Source organism: Salvia splendens, chromosome 5 (genome assembly GCF_004379255.2).
Source record: "Salvia splendens isolate huo1 chromosome 5, SspV2, whole genome shotgun sequence".
Lineage (NCBI taxonomy): Eukaryota > Viridiplantae > Streptophyta > Magnoliopsida > Lamiales > Lamiaceae > Salvia > Salvia splendens.
In genome coordinates, this window is record NC_056036.1 from 4256900 (window position 1) to 4280085 (window position 23186).

Genomic DNA, 23186 nt, shown 5'->3' on the forward strand with positions numbered 1-23186 from the left:
TGTACTATAACTTTATTAAAGTATATTTGTTCAAAAAATAAATGTAAAAAAAGCTAATTAAATAGAGGAAATAGATAAAAATATGTACTCCTTATGCATTAAATGTGATAATAATATTGGGTTGGGGACTGCTTTGGTGAAAGTGGGAGTACATCCATGGAATACTGAATAATTGAAGGTTAATTTACCTGTGTAATATTTGGCCGACATAAAATATTCTAGAAACCACGGTTAGTTCTAACAGTAAAGAACCACAGAGGACATAACTGGAGAGGAGAGAACCGGTTGGTAGATCTGCTCGATGAGGATAGTTTCTCTGGTTCTTTTATATATCGTAGTCTAAAAAATGGAGCGTCGTTGCACGCGCTTTGGTCGGAATTACTGAGGTCAAAACGCGACCGGCAGAGCGTAGACCAATGCTATATGTAGTCAAATTAATGTCTTTAGAATTAAGTAGGATTACTTGACTTAATACACTTATACACAAATATAATATTCATTTCTGAATTTTAATCTTGAATTTAAATATATGAACTATAATATTTTTTACTTTTTTCTAAAATTAATTTTCTTTAATTGAAGCCGTGAGTATATTCTATAATCTCAGATTTGATTCACAGTCATGGAAAAGCAATTCATGAATAAGTTACATAAATTTACACTTCCACGAATCAACATAAATACAAAGCACTCATATTGAATTTTGGATGAACAACGCACCACACACAGCTTTTCATCTCTCAATACATCAACTTGTTTCCAACACTAAATAAATAACATACAACTGCTCATCAAGAATGAACAGCAATGTCCATGTGCCTCTCTCCGATCAGGCTAGACGTAAACGACTCATCCATCTCCTCCCCGCGTTCTTGCCTTTCCCAGCCATTCCGTTTATCACTCCCGGTTTTCCTGTCTCTGAAAATGTGAAAACCGTGGCCAGCTTCATCTGCCCCTCTATTGCAATCTTTTGTATCACTGAAGCTCTTCCTTCGACCCAACTTTGGAGATTTTGCTCGAGTTGGAGGTGGCTGATTTTTCAGAAAACAGTAAACTGCAAATGCTACTCCTAGATTTTGTTTCATTATAGAATAAAGAATTCAAATGCAGTACCTTTTTCAATTCGACTTTTGGAGGTGGTCCGTCATGGTAGAAGCTCGGCATTGGGCTTGCTTTGAAATTCAAACTCTTCCTCAGTTGCTTGATTGCTGCTTCAGACTCTTCCTACAAAATCGAATAAGCCAGCAATGAAAGATTTCACAACTAGATCAAATTTTCAAAGAATTTCAAATTTGTGACTACCTTAGTCCTTGCCTCATACTGATTTTTCTCAGCTTCAAGTGCTTGATGCTTTTCCTCCAATTTTGTGAAAAACTAAAACAGACGAGTATCATTTAAAATACAGGACATAATCACACATTCTACTACTTCGCTTGCAAGGTAAATTCAATAGATATTATAGTACCTCCCTTCTTCTTTCAGCACGCTCGCTGCTCTTAAACGATGGGGCAGAGGCAACTGTTATCTTATACTTTCTCGCTGGCGCAACAGTACTTTGATAGTTAAGGCAAATCAAGATAAGCAGTCACACGAATACTACTACTATAACAAATAGTCATAATGATGATGATACTAATAGCGTAGTAATAATCTACTAGGGTGGTGTTCGGTTTGCTAGATAAAATAATACCAATCTAGGATTGAGTGGTGAGATTATTTTAGTCATAGGGGGTTAGCTATGACTAATTATCCCATGATTATCCATCTAGGATTGAATTGTGAGATTGAATCTCATGAACCAAACAACTACAAATTTAATCCGAGATACAATCTTGCAAACCGAACACCTCCTAGTAGTATTAAAAAATAGCTTTATGCTAAAATAGGATATGGTGAGGTAACAGAGCAGTTTTCTTCGTCAGCTACCTTCTTGTTATCGAGCTGCAGTGGCTTCCTTTGGACAATAGGTGTGACCATCTGCACCCACATGCTCAAAGAGTCACTATCATAACACCTTAATAAACTTTCAATAAAACCGAATCACATATCAAAACAGATAAATGTTCTAATTGGTCTGCGAATTTACCAGATTCTGCTTCACAGAACTAGGCTGCAGCGGGACACGAACATGTGATGGCTTGTCTCCATCAGTGGTATTGCCGCACTCACCTCCATTAGGACGGGCTCCATGTAGAGCGCGTTTTTCAGTTGCTAGAGCAAATGGCTGTGGAACAGTGCATTTAGCTTTGCAGCTCCCAACAGCTGGTTTGGTAGCTTTTCTGCCACAGGGTTGTGCCTTCTTATCATGATCTCTCGCCTTTTGCCCTTCTGATGTCACACCATCCTTCTCGATCCCATTCTTGGATTCAGGAACACTCTCCTGCTGACAAGGTTTTGTTTCCTCGGACTTGACACTATTGCATTCCTTCACCACACAGTCAGCATTCTCATCTGATACATCAACTAGCTGAGGATCAATGTCGATAATCTCAGGCAGCTGTGCCACATCCTGCTCACAGGCATTCCCACAACCTGAGCCGTGGCTGTCACCATTTGCATATATAATGACACCATCCAGCTCCTTGTCAATATGAACATCGCTGCCATCTATCTCCATATCACTAAGACAATAAACAAAAGCACTGGTTTAACGATCCATGCATAAAGTTTTCTACTTTTCTAAAGTGTTTACATAATCAATGTCTCACTACTGAAGTGATTTCACATAAAAGCGGTTTAAACATCCATATACCACCATGTCATCTCAATCAACAAAAGAAACATCTAAAACACTTCATCAAACTTGGTAGCATTCACAACACTTCACAAAACTTGATCCTTTTGAAAGGTGTGTGTTCTAATCTTGAACTAGCCACCAGAAATATCCTAGCTATCGATCACGGATGAAACAGAACATGAAAACAAACCTATGATCATATACTTATGGTGGCAATAAGCATCCTTTTTCCAAAATACACAAACACAATCATATTCACACACATTTTAGAATTCAATTCCGAGAGGTTTAACAATATGAGACACTAACTAGCATCTAAACAACCAATGATTCGATATCTTCCATGTCAATGGAAATCTAGACATTATCACTTCAATATTTTTTCCGCATTCTGTGACATATGTAAAATTAATTGTGACAAAATTGCTATAAAAAATCAGCCAACCAAGATTTTCGTTTTCATTATACCCCTATTTATTCATTAACAAGTAATAAGAAAATGACATATCTTAGTACATGCCCCAGCTTCTTGCAAGGTACAACTCAGGGTGCACAAGGTACCAGATAATAAAATGAAAAATGAATACTATGCCGCAGAATATTGCATTAAAAATTCCAAAAATTGCAGAATTACTCTTATCAATTTCAAAGTTCAGAGAAGTTCTGTTAAATTTCGTAAAAAAGGGAAAAATTCCAGCACCCAAACATTCTTATCAAAATCAGATCTGAGGTAAAAAAAAATCATATATCAGATAAAACAAAACATGAAGGAAAATTTGATCGATAGTTACAGTTTAGTGCAAGCAAAACTCACACAGCATAAATATCGAGAAGAGAATACAGAATTGAAAATGTATGAAATTCTGCTCACGGGTATGCTAAAAATCAAATCTTTTTTGCTTAATTTGGCTTCTGGTTTTCCTTATCAAGAGCTTTCTTCAACTCCCAGTGTGTGAACTGTGTGACGGTGGGCTTTTTCTGTCTTCTGTTGCAAATAGTTATAGAGAGTAAGGGCGGAACAAAATAACGACGTTAGTTGACGGCGGTTGAAATTTTCAAATTATATTAGTATTTTTTTAAAGTAATCTGTGCCTCGGTTGGACTTGGAAATTGGAGGTAAAAAATTTGAATCATTTTGTACGTACATGATTTTCTTTTTTTTACTTTTGTTTGTAAATTTTTCATTTTTATAGTATCCATAATAAAATATGTAAATAATTGGGAAAATATTTCATTCCGACTATTGGATATTGACAAAAACTTCCATACATGCACTTATACGTTGGAAACATTTGTTTTCTTATTTTTTATAATGAACTAGTGAATATTGTGAGTTATGTATTGTTTACTACTATCATGGTGCATAGATTGAATTATTTTGTAATAGAGTGCAAGAAACAACCATTCAAAGAGATAATTAACTTTGCTTTAACTCGAAGTTGAAAATATGAGTAGGAATATGTTACTTGTAGTTGTGATAAAAGAAGATTTTTTACATCATTTTATAACCATTGTGAATATTGGCCTAAACTATCCTCTGAGTCATGAAAACTAATTTTATGAACTACGCCATTTATTTTCATATAAAAAACTAATTGCATCTTAAATTTCTTGAAGCAAAATGAGGAAACAGAAGGAAAAAAAACTTTTTTTTTGATACAGAGAAAAAAAAGATAAGAAAATATGTCCTTTCTTCTCAATCTGTTCATACTAATGATAATTTTGACAGTCTAACTATGAAGGGATAGGTTGTCATAACGACGTTTAAGTCTCAACTGTTTAGACAATTGTAATTAGTATTTGCCATTTGTGGCCCAATAATTATTGCTTACGATAGATCCCATCACTGATTAATATTGCTAACCCTTTTGATAAAGCCCTTATACCTTATTATTTATTACTCTAAAATACCAAAAATCTCAACCTTTTCCATTTCTTTTTTTAGATGGATAAGGTTGATAAGTCCTGAATTTTTTTTAAATGACATAAATTATCTTTATATCTAAATGTAATATTGTACTTTATGTTTTTTACCACGCTTGCATATCGTTTCGTAATCAACCCTTCAATAATGACCACCTTAATATATAATAATTATCTAAAAATTCAGCAAATATTGGTTGATCGCTTTCATTATGCAGCAATTAGTTACCGACTAATCCTTAATTTAGCAGCTATATAGGTTGTCAACTTAGTCGAGAAAAATGCCTAGGCCTAGCTAATTAAAGCCGAAATAAAAAACCTAATTAGCATAAAGTGTTTCTTAACTTTGTACTTAATCACAAATACTACAATCTAATAAGGTTTATTTTTGAAGTTATATATTGCTAAAGAAATTGATGTTTGCTTGTATTTTGGGACGGTCATTTAAAAAAAAAAAGAAACTATGTTAGTTTTCTCATAGTAGCTTTTTTTAAACATAAAAAAAATGATTTAATACTATATACCTATTTTAACATTCTAGTATCTCTCATGTCAATTTAATGAATATGCATAGTAATATCATAGATCCAAATTATAATGATTATGATAGCATAGAGGCCTGATTTATTTTTTATAATAAAAAGTAGTTTTTTAAAATAATAGTAGTACTAGAAATATGTGATACTAGTTTATAGATGTTGATTGTAGAACTTTCTTTCCCTTTATGACAATACAAAACATTATCATATGCTAACAATATAGTAACATTCTACATTCTTAATGTAGCTCAATCATATTCATTTTCTACAATTTAAAAATAAGAATATAATACATATATATAAAAAAAAGGTTAAGCAACACATCAGACAAACGAATTGCTGTCCATGTTTTTTAGGTCTATCTACACCTTAACTAAAGCGCGGTAACCTACTAATTATTGTGTTTAATTTAATCCAATCTATAAAGTGGTTATCAGAAAGGATAATCCTTCTTTTCTTACCAAACCCAAAAAACCACCACTTATATATTGAAAACAAAATAAAATATAGTTAGTGTAACATTTGGTACTCGGTAGGATAATGGAATAAAGGGATCAATTTCAACATTTGTTGGAATTATGTTACTTATTAAATGTTGTAACTTTGTCCTACGCTTAACTAGTACTCATTTTAATTTGAAAAGTTGTTGAAGTTTCATCCTCCAACTTAAAATGATACTCCATAAAAAGATTTTTAAGCTTTCAAATCATCTACGACTAAATTTCAAATATTTTAGTACTCCAATGTTTAACCAAATCGCTTTGTATCAATGCAATAAAATTAAATTAATACATAGGAGATAGTGTAACAATCATTATAACATGGAGTGGGATGATATGAGTCATATGGTCAATTAAAGGAGAATATACGATTTTTTTTAAAATAGTAGTATTTTTTTTTTTGTTTTTAAGGGCGACAATACTGTTGTATTTGTGCTCTTTCAATTACTGTCATTAACAACCCGTCAATAAACGTCTTATTTTTTTGTTGACTTACTTATCAAAAGTAGTACAATTATAAAAATGAAAGGAGACACAGTATGATATATATTGGGGGACAAAAGGGTACTTATTAAATGGTGAAACAAACTAGTATAGTAAAATTTATAGTACTTGTATCCTTGCGATTTAATTTCATCTAGACAAAAAAAGTGTTGCATATGGAGTATATTGGAGTTCTATTTTTAAATCCTTGGGATATCGACATTTGTGATATGAAAATACGACATTGATGGGATACGAACTAAACAACTAAACAATAATTGCGAGCCCAATAGCAGTGACGGCCCATCAGCCCAAAACCCAAGAAAGAGTATCAGTTCGGCACAACCAAAGAGTTCGGTCACAGCCTATAGCTCGGTAAAAGCCGACCAATCGAGCTCAACTCTCAGATCGGCAAAAGCTGATCGGCAAAGTTCAGCAGTTCGGTCTCAGTATTCGACCGAACAAGGAGATAGTGGACCCATGCAGGATCTCCACGACCTCCATTACACCCACGATCTATTTAGTGGTATTAAGCAGTTATCAACCCCCCTACCAGGGCTGCAAACCACGATCTTAGTTCGAATGTATAAATAGAACTTAGATCAGATAGACCAAGGTTAAGTTCTCTAGATCCTGAATCTCATATAGCAAATCAGTATTGTAATCTGTAAGCTAGATCAAGCAATACAAATTTGCCCTCTATTCTTCCCGTGGACGTAGATTTACCTCAGTAAATCGAACCACGTATTTTTCAGTGTTGTGATCTTCATTTATTACTTGCATTTATTCCCATCAAAAATTCGCTAAATCATCACTGGCGCCGTCTGTGGGAACACAGAAAACCAAAACTGTGATAAAAGTGAGTTTTTGATCCTCTTCCACCAAAAAATGCGTACCAGATCACATAATACCCATACTTCCGTCCGTGATGAACGTGAGGAAGCTAGTCCAGCCCGTAGGTCTGGAAAACAGCCTCTGGAGAAATCTGCAGCTCGATTTGAATGAGGCTGTCAAGTTGTTCTTGGCTGAGAAGCAGGATGAGTTCTTAACATTCCTGCAAAAGAGCCAGAAGCCGGAGAAGAAAACGGCGGATTCTCCCTCCAGACATGAAAGTCACCACCGCAGTAGTGTCGTATCTTCCAGGAGAAAGAATCCTCACCACCGATATGTTCCTTCTCCTCCTTGTTACCGAAATCACAGGAGAACTCCATCTCCACCATACCGTAGAGATGTCGGATTCGCTATGTATGGAGCGCTGAAGACTCCATTTTCGGATGATATCACCAGAACTCCGTTGCCACAGAATTACCGAACTCCGTCAGTGACTTATGACGAGTTAGTGGATCCTCATGATTTCCTGGGACGCTATCAGTATAATATGGCGAACCAAGGTCTCAATGAGGTTCATATGTGTAAGCTGTTTCCCGAGCTGCTCATCGGGAACGCAAGAAGGTGGTTTGATAGCCTCCCTCAAGGCAGCATTAGATCTTACAGAGATCTAATGGATGCTTTTCATAGGAGGTTCTTCCAGAAAGCTGAAACCCGAATCACTTCGGCTCAGCTGCTTTCTATACGTCAAGGTCGCGATGAAAAGATTAGCGACTTCATGACAAGATTCCACAAGGAATGCCTACAAGTAGATGATCTCAATGATCTACTTGTCATTTCGGCATTCCAAAATGGAATTATGCCAGGAGCTCTCTACAGAAAGCTCGTTGAATGCAGTCCGCAAACAGCTCAAGAGATGTGGGACATTGCGGACCAGTTTTCTCGTGCTGATGAGGCAGACCGTCGAAAACGGTCTTTAGACAGCTCTTCCAGAGGAGACAAGAGGAAGCCCGATCATAGCGATCAGGGACATCCTCGCCGAACTCCTTTTGAAAGAATTCAAAGGGCACCGGTACAAGACAGATTGGGACCACGTCTCAATCCTGAGAAACCACCCGCTCAGTTCGTACCATTGAACAAGTCGAGAGCGGAAATTTTCGAACTGCATTCTGATATGTTCGAAAAACCAAAGCCGATGACGAAATCGGCCACGCGCCGAAGTCAGGATAAATATTGCTCCTTCCATCAAGACCACGGTCACGATACCGAGGAGTGCCGAAATTTGGCAGCAGATATTGATGTTCTTGTGAAAGCAGGGACGTTAAAAAAATACCAAAGCAAGCCGCCGAAAAAGAATAAGAAACAGAGAAGTGCGAACTGCGCTCCTCAGGATCCTAAAAGGCAACAGGATCCCGAAGACGATGACGAGCCGCAATATGATGGAGTAATCCAGACTATTGACGCTCTCCCAGCCGGGAAGACTAAATCGTCTCTAAAATCAGAGCGCAGAGGCTTCAATCGAGAGGAGCCAACACATAAAAGGCTGAAGAAGGAGGAAGTAATTACATTTTCAGATGCAGATCCCGTCCCGGCCATTTCTCCTCATCAAGACGCTATTGTCATTCAAGCTGGAGTGGCAAACAAACTGATCCACAGAGTGTTTGTGGATACAGGAGCGTCGGTTAGCATTCTTTTTAAAGAATGTTTTGATAAACTGGAAGTGGATCCAGCTCGGCTCAGTCCGGCCCCACTTCCTCTGAAAAGTTTCGCCCAGGAGGACACCCGCCCTGAAGGTATTATCAGCCTTCCGATTACGGTAGGAAGAGCGCCTACTAGCTCAAGTACGGTGATCGAGTTTTTTGTGGTAAAAGCTCGATCCCCGTATAACATTATACTGGGAAGAGACTGGCTCAACACAGTTCGGGCCATTTGCTCTACTTATCACCTCACAATCAAGATCCCCACTAAAGGAGGGATAGCAGTCATCCGAGGTGATCAAAAGAGAGCAAAAGAATGTTTGCAGATTGCGCTTAAAAGTGCCGAACAATCAGATCGGCACCATCAAGCATAGCAATCACAGCAGCCGGAGTCAGAGGCAGGCGATATGAACGAAGTCACACCGGAGCCGAACTCGATGAAAGTTCAGTTATACAAAGATGATCCATCCAGAACGGTCAAGATCGGTTTCGCGGGAACACCTCTACTCCGGGAAAAGACCATCCAGCTCCTCAAAGAGTACAAAGATGTCTTTGCGTGGTCTCCGTTGGACATGTCTGGAGTGTCTCCCGAGGTAATTACACATCGGTTAAATATTGATCCTTCAGTCCGGCCTATAAAACAGAAGCAAAGACTCTTTGCGGCAGAAAGAAATCAAGTCATCCATGACGAAGTCCGCCAATTACTGAAAGCGGATGTATTATTTGAAGTAAAATATCCTTCTTGGGTGGCAAATCCTGTGATGATCAAGAAAAAAGAAGGAGGATGGCGGATGTGCATAGATTTTACGGATCTAAATAAGCACTGTCCTAAAGATTGCTACCCCCTTCCCAACATAGATAAAAAAGTAGAAGCTCTGATAGGCTTCGAAATTTTCTGTTTTCTTGATTTGTATAAAGGATACCACCAAGTTTTAATGGATGAGAATGATGCTTCAAAAACGGCTTTCATTACTGACTTCGGTATTTTTGCTTATAAAAAGATGCCATTTGGTTTAAAGAATGCCGGAGCCACATATCAAAGGATGGTAGATAAGCTATTTCGGCACCTGATCGGAAAAGAGGTTGAAGTATATGTCGACGACATAGTTGTTAAAAGCAGAAGCACTTCGGAGTACGAAAACAATCTCAAATCCACTCTCGACGTGCTCAAAAAAGCCAACCTCAAACTCAATCCCCAAAAATGTACCTTTTTGGTAGATTCGGGAAAATTTCTGGGTTGTTGGGTTTCAAAGGAAGGACTCAAGGCAAATCCCCTAAAGGTTCAAGTTGTTCAGAACATGGCAATGCCGAAGTCCATACATGATGTGCAAAGGCTAACTGGATGTCTAGCCGCACTGAATAGATTCCTTTCCCAAGCAGCCGAAATGCAAATGCCGTTCTTCAATGTTTTGAAGAAGGCACCAAAGTTTGAGTGGGGAGCCGAACAGAAAAAGGCTTTTGACGAACTCAAAAGTTATTTAACCGAACTTCCTATTCTCTCTGCTCCAACAGATGCCGAAGTGATATTCTTATATTTAGCAGCATCAGATCAAACCATTAGCGCGGTGCTTGTACGAGAAGAAGGCCTAAAACAGCGTCCTATCTACTTTACAAGCCGAGCATTAAGAGGTCCCGAAACAAGGTATCAACCTCTGGAAAAAATTGCTCTGGCATTAGTAAATGCAGCAAGGAGACTGCGGCCATATTTCTATGCTCACAAAGTATGCGTCTTAACCGATCTTCCACTTCGGCAAGTTTTGACTAAGCCAGAAGCATCAGGCAGAATTGCCAAGTGGGCCATAGAGTTGGGAGAACATTCAATAGAATATCTACCTCGGAAAGCCATCAAGGGACAAGCCTTGGCAGATTTTCTTGTAGAGGCAAAGTTCGATCAGGCAATCCCTATTATTGCCGAACAGAAAAATCCTATCAATGATGAACTAACACAGCCCCAGAAACCCGAAGTAGAGCCGCCGGACTGTTGGATTGGATTCGTAGATGGAGCTTCGAATAAGACAGGAAGTGGAGCTGGTATTCTACTTATCGCTCCCGACGGACACGAAGTAACTTTTTCACTTCGATTCTTATTCCCAACCACTAATAACGAAGCCGAATACGAAGCCCTTCTTGCCGGACTTCAGTTAGCGCAACATCTACTTGTCAAATCTCTCAAAATTCATTGTGATTCACAAGTCATAGTGAATCACATGCTGGGTACAAGTGAAGCCCGTGGTGAAAGGATGAAAAAATACTTGGACAAAGCGCAAAGTATTAGCCGAAATTTCTCTTATTTTCGGATAATCCGCATTCCCAGAGCGGGAAATAGCCGAGCAGATACTTTAAGTAAGTTGGCCTCATATCCGAGCTCAAAGGTGGAGGAATTACCGCACAGAAGCATTGATGAAGCTGAAGTACACTCAGTAACCAGTTCACCAAACTGGATGACGCCAATATTAAAGTATCTAGATCAAGGACAACTGCCCGAGGATAAGAGAGAAGCAAGGAAAATCACATGCCGAGCACGTCGGTATGAACTTCATGAAGGAGTCCTATATAGAAAGTCCTACCTTCAACCGTTATTGCGATGTGTAGGACCAGAAGAGACGGATTACATCCTTAGAGAAGTTCATGAAGGATCTTGCGGTAGCCACATCGGAGCTAGAGCATTAGCTAAAAAAGTTCTGAGATGGGGATATTATTGGCCAACTTTGGTACAAGAAGCAGTACAGCTAGTTAAGAAATGTACGAAATGCCAAATCCATGCAAATATCCCAAGGACGCCGCAGACTGATCTATGTGCTATGCAAAGCCCTTGGCCTTTTATGCAATGGGGCATAGACATAGTAGGACCACTACCACAAGCTCCCCGGCAAATGAAATTCTTGATCGTTGCCGTGGATTACTTCACAAAGTGGGTGGAGGCTGAACCATTAGCTACGATAACAAGCTCAAAGGCATTAGATTTTGTCTGGAAGAACATAGTTTGCCGATTTGGCATACCCCATATCCTCATTTCAGATAATGGGACTCAGTTTACTGACAAAACATTCAAGAATTGGTGCCAAGAGTTGAATATTCAACAGCGGTTCACTTCAGTCTCTCACCCACAAGCAAACGGACAAACGGAAGTAACAAACCGTACTTTGGTGAAAGGATTAAAAACTCGGTTAGAACAAGCCAAAGGACAATGGGTAGAAAATCTTCCTCAAGTCCTATGGTCTTACCGAACTACACCAAAAACCTCCAACGGTGAAACTCCGTACAGTCTAGTGTACGGCACTGAAGCCGTAATTCCGGTTGAGATCGGCATACCCAGCCCCCGAACCCTTAATTTCTCAACATAACTGAATGACGACGGACTGAGAGCCGAACTAGATCTTGCCGAAGAAAGAAGAGAATTGGCCTTCATAAAAGAAGCCAAGTACAAGGAGCAAGTAACCCGGTATTATAACCAAAGGGTGAAAAAGCTGCAGTTTCAAGTGGGAGATCTCGTATTGAGAAACAATGAAGTAAGCCGAGCAGAAAAGCTGGGCAAACTTGAACCCACATGGGAAGGTCCGTATCGGGTGTCAGAAGTCCTGGGAAAAGGATCTTATAAATTAACTCACATGTCAGGAGAACAAGTACCCCGAACATGGCATATTTCCAACCTCAAGAAGTTCTATTTGTAAGAGACAAGGTCCGGTCAGTCTTGTGTCTAGTTCGGTCCTAGGGTTATGTGCTTTCATATTTTTATTGTTCTTTATACTTGTCGTTTTTTAAAAGTTTAAAATCTTTTTCGTCCTTTTTATTTGTCTCTCTATGTGCGTTTTGTCTCTTATAAATGTTACTGAGGTATATTGTTCCTTAAAGGCTGATCCCCTTTTTTTAGATCATGTATTAAAGACAATTGTGAGTCCAAGCTTCTAAGGAAGATACAAGATTCCACAATTCAGCTTAAGAAACAAGCAATTCGTCTGAAACGAACTGCAATAAGCCGAAAACCACTCCGGTTAACTAGGGAAAGTCCAATCCAAGCGATAAAACTCGCTAAATAAGGACACTAACTAAGTCCGGTCAAAGAAGAGTTTACTTCATAAGACCGAGGACGAGTACAATAAATGAAATAAAAAATCGCTGAACTGTAAATACGCAGTGATAGAAGCGAAATGAAAAAATTTCATTTACTAAGTCTTGTTGGGCATACAATTCCGCTGCCCTACGAGAATGCGTTACACCATTACAAAGGACTATTCTACTGTCTACGATTGCTAAAGTTGAGCCACCTATCCGAAAAATCCTCATGATGCTGAGTTCGGGCGTTCCGAGCAGATGAAGGATAAGTAGGTGGGCGAGATGCTCTGATCGACCTACCGCCTCTTCCCTGAGTCCGGGAAGTTCTAGCACCTCGGCGGCGAAGAGTCTCTTCACGAAGCATTCGCTGATCTTGCTCACTCATATTCACAACTCCTCTACGAACTTCAGGGCGTTCTTGTCTTGACGTTTCCGGTTGCTCCTGAGTCCGTTGCTGATTTGGAGTAGAAATTTGAGTAAGTGGATTAGAGGTTTGAGTTGGAGTGTGAGCATCTGTTAGCGGGAAACGGCTAAGGAATCTCTCGATTGAGGGACGCCGGGAAAGAATGATGTCGTACAGAGAAGCCAAGCGCCGCAATGATTTCACAACTTGTTGGCAAGCCGAGCTCTCCAGCACATTGTTCTTCCGGAGTACATGAAGCTTCTCCCACTGTTCATCAACTTGATTCTGAACTTCAGATATAGTCATTCCCCCGCGCCCGCAGATGAAATCTTCATATGCAGTCCTCTCAGTGATGACAGTATTCAGCTCGGCCTCCAGATCTTTCTTTATGGACTCTAAGTCCTTATTGTTGGACTCCAGCTCCACTAAACGAGCCAAGAGTTCATCATACTTCATCTGGTCATCTATAGCTTTTTTCTCAGCTTCATTTAAAGCCAAAGAGTATAGCCGCTTCCAGTGAAGTACCTCCAGCTCCTTAGAGTTAAGAATACGAAGCAGCTATGTCAGTTCGGCATTTCAGTTTACCGAGCAGGCAGTAAACCACAATAGGAGTAAAAGAGATTAAGAAAAGCTATAAGGAAGACACGAGTGTAGAAAGAAGATTTTTTTTCATTCACAAGAAAAAATTTACACAAGGAGGGCTTCAAGGCCATTTTACAAATAGAAAGAAAGAAACTAAACTAAGAGAAGGGAGACGAAATCATACTCCGCCAGTTTCGTCTCCGGCTTCCCTGTGGGTTTCAACTTCTTTCTCCTTGTCGACCTCGGTCTCAGCCTCGGCCTCCCTCCTCCCTCCCTCCTGCTCGGCGCCCCCATCGCCGATCTGCTGCACCTCTTGCTCGGCGTGCCCGTCGCCGGTCTGCTGATCCTTCTGCTCGGTCTCCTTGCCGGCCTCATTTTCCTGCTCACCCTCTTCTTTGAAAATTGAAGCGAGTGAAACAGGCCCCAAGGAGGCAAAGATGGCCTCCATGTTCTCGTCACGGTCAGCACGGCAATTACGGACTCGTTCAGCAGAAAGCAGGACCGATGAAGACACAAGCTCCTCAAGGAGCGGCAGACTCTGGAGACGCGCTGCAATCTCTCGGCCATACAGCGGCAAGACGACTTCGGGTTCCTGCTCAACATTATCGGTCATCAATTTCAGCAGATCACCGATAAGGGCCGAAAATTGATTGCTCAAAAAGAGTTTCTCCGTGTAAACACGGAGAGCCTCCCCCTGAGCAACCACGGCAGCCGCCTCCCTCTGTTTCGACCGCTCTCTCTGGATGATGAGCTGGTCTTTGGCACGCTGGGCTTCATCCTGAGCCGAGATCATAGCGGCCCTTGCCCTCTCAAAGTCTGCCCGAGCCTGTTCGGCCTGGTGACGAGCAGCATTCAAATTCCTCTGCATCTCATCATAATCGCTGGACGCTTTAGAGAGTTCAACTGTGACGAGTTTGCAGAGCATATTGTTCCTCTGAAAATGGAAAAAGGAAAAAGTCAACAGAGGGGCCACAAAAAAAATATAGGAAAGAAGCAAAGCCAGAAAATCAAGACGAAAATTCACCTCTACAAAGTCCTTTGGCCATAAAAAGGGCTCAGAGATATGTTCCGAAGTGGCCGTAACCACTCCTGATCCATAACCCCCCTGGACAATGTCTCTCTCTGGCGCTTTTGGGGGTTTCTGAGTCTTCGCCTTCCCCCTTGCCGAGGTCGATCCCGGCTTTTTTGGATCCGAAGACTGACTCGAAGAGGTCTTCTGCCTCTTTGGATTCTTCTCGGCATCAGACGCCGAGCTGGTGGTTTTCTGTTTCTCCGGCTCCTTTGATTCGGAGGATTTGCGACCAAGCTTGCTTAGCATGTTCACTGCCAAAAAGCAAGAAAACAAAGTTAGTTTTCGCCGCTAAAGCAGTAAAGCATAAAAAAGAAATCCTCACCCTCAGTCTCTTCGTCCGAAGACGAGGAGTCGAACACGAAGTCACCCTTGACGAGCTCAGATTCCAAATACTGTTTCCTAATCATGGGAATCTTATTGAGCCCGCCCTCGAGCTCGTCCAACGGTTCTACCCGAGGATGAGGAATTACGGACTTCGGCCCTCTCCAGGAAAAGTCCGGAGCCGCTGTCCTATTGTAAAAAAAGAAGCGATTTTTCCACATCGGCCATTTGGTTTTACAGAAGGCTCTAAAGGGCTGTAAAGGGATCAAGTAAAACCAGGGTCCCTTTCTCTTAAACTGAAAGAAATTAAGGATTGCCCTCAGAGACAGATCCTTTTCTAGTCTACGCAGCTCGGCAGCAAAGGCCGATAAGTGCCTCCAAGAATTTGGAGTCACCTGACCTAAAGGAAGTTGGAAAAAATCAAGAAGCTCTACAAAGGCGGGGGGAAGAGGGAAACGAAGCCCGCATTCTAAGCAGGCTTCGTAAACGGTGGCATAACCCTCCGGCGGCGAGTTAGCCCTATGAGTGTCGTCGGGAATCACCACTAACCCCCCAGGAAGAAAATATTTTCTGTGTAAGGATATCACAGTATCCTTACTCAAAATGCTGTGAAAATATTCTACCGTCTTCTCCCCGGACTTTTTCCGGCCAGAAGATCCCTTACCCCCCTTCCTACCACTACCTGATTCAGAAACAGTTTCAGAAGAAGAAGACATGATTCTTACTCTTTGATGGTCGAAAGTCTCTGAAGAAATTCTTGAAGAAGCGGAAGAAAATTTTACGAAAAAGAGAGAGAATGCAGAAGAAATAATCGCAAAAGTGTTCCAATGATGAAGAAAGGAAATATTTTTCAGATTCGCAGAGGCGTTTCAAATTCGTCGCACCGTTTCAAATCCCACTTTTTCTGGATTCTCTGGCCGGATTTGCTGTCACATTTAATGCAGACACGTGCAGAGCACGTCCCCTGACGTCAGCCTCCCCCTTACACTTATCCAAAATGCCGAAGTGATTCACTTCGCTTTTCGGGGGGGGGGTGGTGATGGGATACGAACTAAACAACTAAACAATAATTGCGAGCCCAATAGCAGTGACGGCCCATCAGCCCAAAACCCAAGAAAGAGTATCAGTTCGGCACAACCAAAGAGTTCGGTCACAGCCTATAGCTCGGTAAAAGCCGACCAATCGAGCTCAACTCTCAGATCGGCAAAAGCTGATCGGCAAAGTTCAGCAGTTCGGTCTCAGTATTCGACCGAACAAGGAGATAGTGGACCCATGCAGGATCTCCACGACCTCCATTACACCCACGATCTATTTAGTGGTATTAAGCAGTTATCAACCCCCCTACCAGGGCTGCAAACCACGATCTTAGTTCGAATGTATAAATAGAACTTAGATCAGATAGACCAAGGTTAAGTTCTCTAGATCCTGAATCTCATATAGCAAATCAGTATTGTAATCTGTAAGCTAGATCAAGCAATACAAATTTGCCCTCTATTCTTCCCGTGGACGTAGATTTACCTCAGTAAATCGAACCACGTATTTTTCAGTGTTGTGATCTTCATTTATTACTTGCATTTATTCACATAAAAAATTCGCTAAATCATCAGACATTCGACTGATACACTTGCGATTATTTAGTGAATTTTGAGGATAATTTTCGCATACAACTTAGCAATCAGTGTGTGTTTGTGTGTGTGAGATGATGACTGATGAAATTATCATATGGTCATATGTATCACCAAAACCAGCTGAAAATGAGCAATGAAACCATAATATTATTGGTACAATTCAATAATTTTCAAAACAAAGGGAAAAATAAGCAATTTATTTAGGTACATACATAGGCACAGAGCCCTGAGTAACAAGCTCTCAACACATGAAGAAAAAGACAGTTTGGCAAGCGTTAGAGCTAATACTCTCACCCCGTTTGCAATATCCTCTTCAGTCTTCAGGCTTATGGCTATATCCTGTCCACACAAACCCAAAAATCAAACAACTCTTTATCGTGAATTCATAGAAAAAACGTGTTTGCTAGCTACTCCACGGATAGAAATCGCGTTGATGCATAAGATAGACACATTACCTTTATAGCATGGAATGAAGATCATGCCCATTGGAGATATTCTGCCAAGATTCACAAACAAGGTTTAAGACTCTTGAGAAGATTTTTCTGGATATGTCATGTAGCTAAAAGTTTGGTTGCATGAATAACAAGAAGAGAAATCAGAATTAGGAAATTATTTTAGAGAGAAAGCCAACAGAAATGGAACAACAATAACAAGAAGAGAATGAAGTCACGAGTCACCATCGACCAAATATGTTCCCAACTGCATCCTCTCTGACCACAAATGATCATCAAACTCTTGACGAACCTGCATGTTCATGTGGCTATATATGAACAGAGGCTCCATCAGTTCATCTGCAAACCCAACCTTATACTATTGACTCTTACACGTACAAATAGAATAAACAAACACTGTCAGCTTAGCCAAGATCTTACCCCCTTGCTTGTACACATCAATCTAAAACATACTAACATTAATATACTACTACATGTTAATAACTTCATCTACACCAAAGCACAAATGCAACCAACATTCCAAAATCATCAAAAGCCGGAATTATCTTGGAATCATTATCTAAATTCCAAAATTCACAGAAAACAAGTGAGTAATTTCTTAAGGCACTCAACCGAGAAGGTTGTTTAGTGTCTAACTGTCAATTGACAAGGAGTACTAAATTTCATTTGGTAAGAGAGTATGAAATAGTATATTGCTCATATCTAAATGAATTTAAAATAATCATGTACAACCTATAACTCCATCCTTGAAATTTAAACGAACACAACTCACATAAGTCCACTTCAGAGCAGTAAAAAAACGAATTGAGACTAAAAAATCAGAGTTTTATAATAACAATAGCATTGTTTTGATAGATTTTTATTACGAATACCTGTCTCTGCAGAAAGTGAAGATGAAGAGGAATCCTGCAAAATAGGATCATGAATCTGGTATCCTCCATGGTTCTGATTGTGGCGTCATATTCATTGCTTTGAGATGAGATTCCGTCAAACCAGTAGAGAGAGAGGATGAAGAGACAGATTCTCTAGAAGCCATTTTTTCTGAGAGTTTTTTGCCAAATTTTTGTTGATGTTTATTTAACAAATGTTCTTGCTTGGGAAATGTATGTCACGCAGGTCTTTTGGGCAAGGATATTGTTTAATGCTTTAATAAAAAAAGAATAAAATAAAAGAGATAGAAATGTGGAGTTAAAAAGGTAGCAAAAATAATAAATAAAAGAATATAGAAATATTAATTTTTCCATAAAAAATGAAATGCATCATTTTGTGAGATGGAGATAATACTTATACTACTCCACTACATAAAAGACATAGTACCAAAAATAGACTCCAGGAAAAAAAACCCATCAGAATTGTTATGTGGTTAAAATAATTAGAGCATTAGCAATAAGGACTTCGAAATCAGCCACAAAATCATAAATTCATTTTTTTTTGTTTCATTAGTATTTTTTATTTCAGTCACAACATCTCATTTTTTTCAGCCAAAAAACAATCACAACTTATTTCACCAATTTTAATATTTTTTTTTTAATTTTCAATTTAGAAAATAATCAACATAGATTAAAATAGCAAAACGATTTAAAAAGCACTATAATAACAATATTTTTATTTGATTAAAATTCATACACTAAGTTCAATCGGCGAGCCTGAAAAAAATTAGAGATAGAAGAATGTACTAGAATTAAAAAAATATTAAAAATGATTTCAGCAGCATTTTGCAGCTGAAAACAAACTTCAATAAGACTTAAGGCCATCCACAATAGGAATAGCCCAGCAATAGCCCAGCCATAGCCCAGCCACTGCCACATCAGCAGCACTAAAAATCCTCCTGCCGCATCATCAAAACAAGCAAATAGCCCAGCAATAGCCCAGCCATAGCCTAGCCACTAATATCCACATCACTATTAACAAATATATACAAAATGAAATAATTAACAATCACACAATATGCGAAATTTAATTTACGAGACATATACGGGAAAAGTTTAATAATACTATTAAAATTTTTAAAAGTACAATAATTTAAAAAGTACATTAATTAAAAAAAATACAATAATAAAAAAGTACATAAATTTTAAAAAAAATACAATAATAAAAAGGAGTGACAATTTTTAAAAAAATACAATAATAAAAACAAGTGGTGCGAATGAAAATGACGAACAAAGCGCGTATATATAGTGTTTCGAAAAAAAAATTATTTTTTCGCGCTAGGCGGTGCGCTGGGCGATCCGGGCGCTGCAATAGCGCCGAACGGACCGCCCAGCGCTGCGCGGTTTCTCTCTCCAATCGCCCGCTGGGCGGCTGCAATAGATCGCCCAGCGAACCGCCCAACGCCGGCGCTCGGCTGGGCGCCTAGTATAACAATTTAACAAACTTTTTACTAACGATAGACTCTTACTAGTAGCAGTAGTAGTGTTGCCTATGTGCTATACAACTACAAGCATAACATTCTTCTCTTATTTTTGAATAACCACAATAAACAAATTTTATTTAGATTCTTTTCTTACAAACTATACATGTACTTGTTAGACTTAGACAACTATATCAATGAGTTTCTTTATTAATATGATATCATGAAAGATTTTTTGACTCATCATTTACTTAAGTCGAGTTTGACAAAATGAAGTACTCCATAAAAATAACATGAAACATTTGGGAATGAAATTTTATTCATAATGCATATAGAGTACAATCATTTGCACTCGGGCAAGGGTGGCCCACACAAACACTTATTGTGAAAAAACGACGAATAATCCATTTCCTGAAATACCCCTCCCGTCGGAATCCGGCCGCACAGCCGGTTATAGCTCACATTCAAAGACGACAGCGGCTCGAGCCCCGCCGGCAACGACCCAAAGATCTTATTATGGTTCATGTCCAAGTACTTCAAGCTGTCGGGAATCTCCACTTTTGTCAGATCAAACGCAAACATATTCCTCGACAGGTCAACCTTCCATATGCTCTTACTCTTCCCGAACAGGCCCGAAGCGTCCCCATCGAGCCTGTTCCGCTCCAGCCTGAGATACTCGAAGTTGAAGCCACTCCAGCCTTTCGGGATTTCTCCCGAGAGCTGGTTGTGTGACAGGTCAATGTACGTCAGGCTCGCTGGGATATCCCCGAACGCTTCTGGGATGCTCCCAGTGAGCCTGTTCCTGTCCAGGAACAGGCTCTCCAGGAGCCTGAGCTTGGCCAGGGAGGGTGGGATCGAGCCGGTGAGTTTGTTGAAGGATAGGGAGAGACCGGTGAGGTTCTTGAGCTGGCTGAGGAAGGGCGGGATGGGGCCGGAGACGTTGGTCCAGGTGATGGTGAGGCTTTGGAGGTTGGTTAGCTTCGTGATGGCGGGTGGGATGGTGCCGATGAGGTTCGGGAGTTTGTGAAAGGTTAGGGATGTGAGGTGGGAGAGGTCGCCGATGGCATCCGGGATGGGGCCCGCGACGTCGTCTGCAGTTTTGAGGTCGAATATGGTGATGCGGTTTGTGAGTCGGTCACACTTGGCAATGTACCTGTCGGTAAATAAAAAAAATATAACAATATCTCAGTGAAAATAACTGAAATTACTGTATATGTACCAGGTGCAGCAGTCGGTGTCGGGGTTCCACGAGGAGAAGTCATAGGAGTTGTTGAAGTGTTGTTTGATTTTGAGGAGGACTTTCTTGTCTTGAGGGTGGCATCGAACTGATTTGGAGAATGTGGGTTGGGATAGGATGGCTATGAGAGAGAGGATGAGGAGGAGAGAGAGGCTCCTCATGATGCTTGCTTCTTTTTTTTTTCTCTTAATTCATTTACTACAACGTTGTAATGTATATATAGTATGAATGAGAAGGCACATGGTTTGGTTTGGTGGCATATGTATCAATGTATATAGAGGCGTATGAATTTGATTTTAACGTAGGGGAGAGTTATGTAACTGATTATTGAATGAGTATACACGTAGGTTTAAATTATTAGTATTATTGAAATTGAAATAGTATTATTTTGATTTAAATCTTGAAATTCAGACATTTCACATGCGGCGGAATATCTTATCTCCTAAGGTCGAAAATTGGCCACTCATTGTGCGATATTAATGCTACATATCAAAATGTTTGTAGGGCAGCAATGATGTAATGTCGGTATTGAATTTTGGAGTGTTGATAAATGCACCGACGGTCATCGCGTGGCATCTCAGCGCGGATCGTGAATGTCAGCTGTTGGATCTAGGGTTGTGCTTGTTTGGTGAGATAAGTGATCTCGGGGTCCTTCTCTTTCTGTTCACCTCTCTCTCTCTAGGCGACTTCGCCAGTTTTCTTCTCCGATCATCAATTTTATCTCTTCTTTAGTGAGATCTAATCGGTGGTATTCTCTAGCTGAGGTAACCTCTTTGGTTCCCTTGCGAAGTCCGGTGCTAGATCTGACTTTATGCTAAGTCGGAGGACATACGTCGGTGTTCTTGAGAGATCCTGTGTTTGAGTGTGAGATTTTTGAGTTTGGTGGTTGTTCGCACGTTGAGTTGGCCGGTGTTGGTGGTAGTCGGTGAGACCTAGGGTTTTTGGCTTAAATTTTCCGGCTGTGCTCATCGTTGAGTTTGGGGAGGTCATTGGCCCGGTGCAGTCACACTTGTGAACTGAGCTATATTCTCATATCTCTGACCTTCTTTTGTGTTTTTTTTGTTCAGATCCTTTACCGTTTTATTCTTGTGGTTTCTAATTGGTTTAATTTAAGTGTGCAGGTTCTATAAGTGGTGCTGAGCTGGAGTCAGAGTTGGTAGATGATCTGATTAGTGCTAGGGCTTTCATCGTGTATAATTGCTTGTACTTAGTATCTTGGTTTGTTTGTAACTAGTCAATACATCGAGAGATTGAACATCTCTCTCACGTCTAATCAATAAAGGTGTCTTTAATTAGTGAATCTCGTTGATATGATCTCTACATGGAGTGTGATTATTTTGTTTACAACACAAGGATATTTATAGGAAGGTCATATTTAATTATTAATTATTACTCTCCCATCCTACAATAAGAGTCACATTTTATCATTTTGGTCCGTCCCACAATAAGATTCACACTTCTTTTTTACCATAAATGGTAAGTAGGTCCTACATTTCACTAACTCGCATCACTCACATTTTATTATAAAGTCAATAGAAAAAAGTAGGTCTTATATTCCACTAACTTTTTCAACCCACTATTATTTACATTTTTTAAAACTCATGCCCACGATAAAAGTAACTCATATTGTGGGACGGAGAGAGTATTAATTAATGAGATTTTGGTGCCTAAAACAATTAACTTTTTAAAAAATCTGCTATCCGCCATAAACTATAAAAATGGCATAACTTTGGCGTTTGTTGTTTTTTCCCATGATCCGGAAGGATTACATGACATTTTTAATCCTAGTTATCGCTACTTCTCTTCACGTGACGTATGATGTGTAAAAGCATCGGGTTTAACTTTAAAACATTTAAGGAACAAAATAGTATAGTTGTCGATTCAAAGTACAATTTGTCGTCAAATTCTTAGATTTATCGAACAAGTTAGGGAAGGAAACAACATCGTAAGGTTTTAAATTTTTGGTTTGCAGTGCAGACTTTACGATTGTCCACGTAGATGGTATTTAGCCGGAATATTTTACAAATCAGGTCGGGCTAGAAAAAATATACACCCCTCCCAAAATTTATGATTTTTCATACCACTTTTGTAGTTTATGAGAAATAAAAGATTTTGGGAAAGTTAATGGTTTTAGAGACCAAAATACTCTAATCAATTGTTCATTAACTATGAATTTATTGGTCATTAAGTGTTTATCATCTTGCTCGCTTTTCTCTCAATTCATTTATTGGTTTTAGTAATTGGACTTCAATCATGAAATTCATAGAATTTCAAATCCCATTTTGCCAAATTCATGTGCGGCAGATCTCATCTTTTTAGTGCAATAATGGATCACCTATTTATGCTTTTTTTTTTCTTTCTTCAAAAAAAGCAAGATATAA

General features: G+C 39.6%; 2 protein-coding genes and 1 long non-coding RNA gene across 4 annotated transcripts; all 3 read right to left on the reverse strand.

Moving 5' to 3' along the window:
• Positions 1-591: 591 nt before the first annotated feature.
• On the reverse strand, positions 592-3742 carry LOC121805269 (protein WVD2-like 3). Of its 2 annotated transcripts, none has more exons than XM_042205068.1 (7): positions 3609-3742; positions 2087-2621; positions 1892-1977; positions 1466-1550; positions 1303-1374; positions 1114-1224; positions 592-1031 (listed from the first exon to the last, which is right to left on the reverse strand). In XM_042205068.1, the coding sequence occupies exons 2-7, from the start codon at positions 2615-2617 to the stop codon at positions 792-794; spliced, it is 1125 nt and encodes a 374-aa protein (XP_042061002.1). In that variant the 5' UTR covers positions 2618-2621; positions 3609-3742; the 3' UTR covers positions 592-791. The 2 variants fall into 2 exon arrangements, with proteins under 2 accessions (XP_042061002.1, XP_042061003.1); XM_042205069.1 differs by having other exon boundaries at positions 3552-3714.
• A 13151-nt stretch (positions 3743-16893) lies between these two features.
• Positions 16894-18082, reverse strand: LOC121803272. Its single transcript, XR_006050953.1, has 2 exons — positions 17222-18082; positions 16894-17105 (listed from the first exon to the last, which is right to left on the reverse strand). It is a non-coding gene; the product is annotated as an uncharacterized LOC121803272 (long non-coding RNA).
• Positions 18083-19857: 1775 nt separating this feature from the next.
• Positions 19858-21035, reverse strand: LOC121802154 (polygalacturonase inhibitor-like). The gene is made up of 2 exons (XM_042201739.1): positions 20788-21035; positions 19858-20721 (listed from the first exon to the last, which is right to left on the reverse strand). Exons 1-2 carry the CDS (start codon positions 20964-20966, stop codon positions 19911-19913), a joined length of 990 nt encoding a protein of 329 aa, XP_042057673.1. The 5' UTR covers positions 20967-21035; the 3' UTR covers positions 19858-19910.
• Between the last annotated feature and the right edge of the window lie 2151 nt (positions 21036-23186).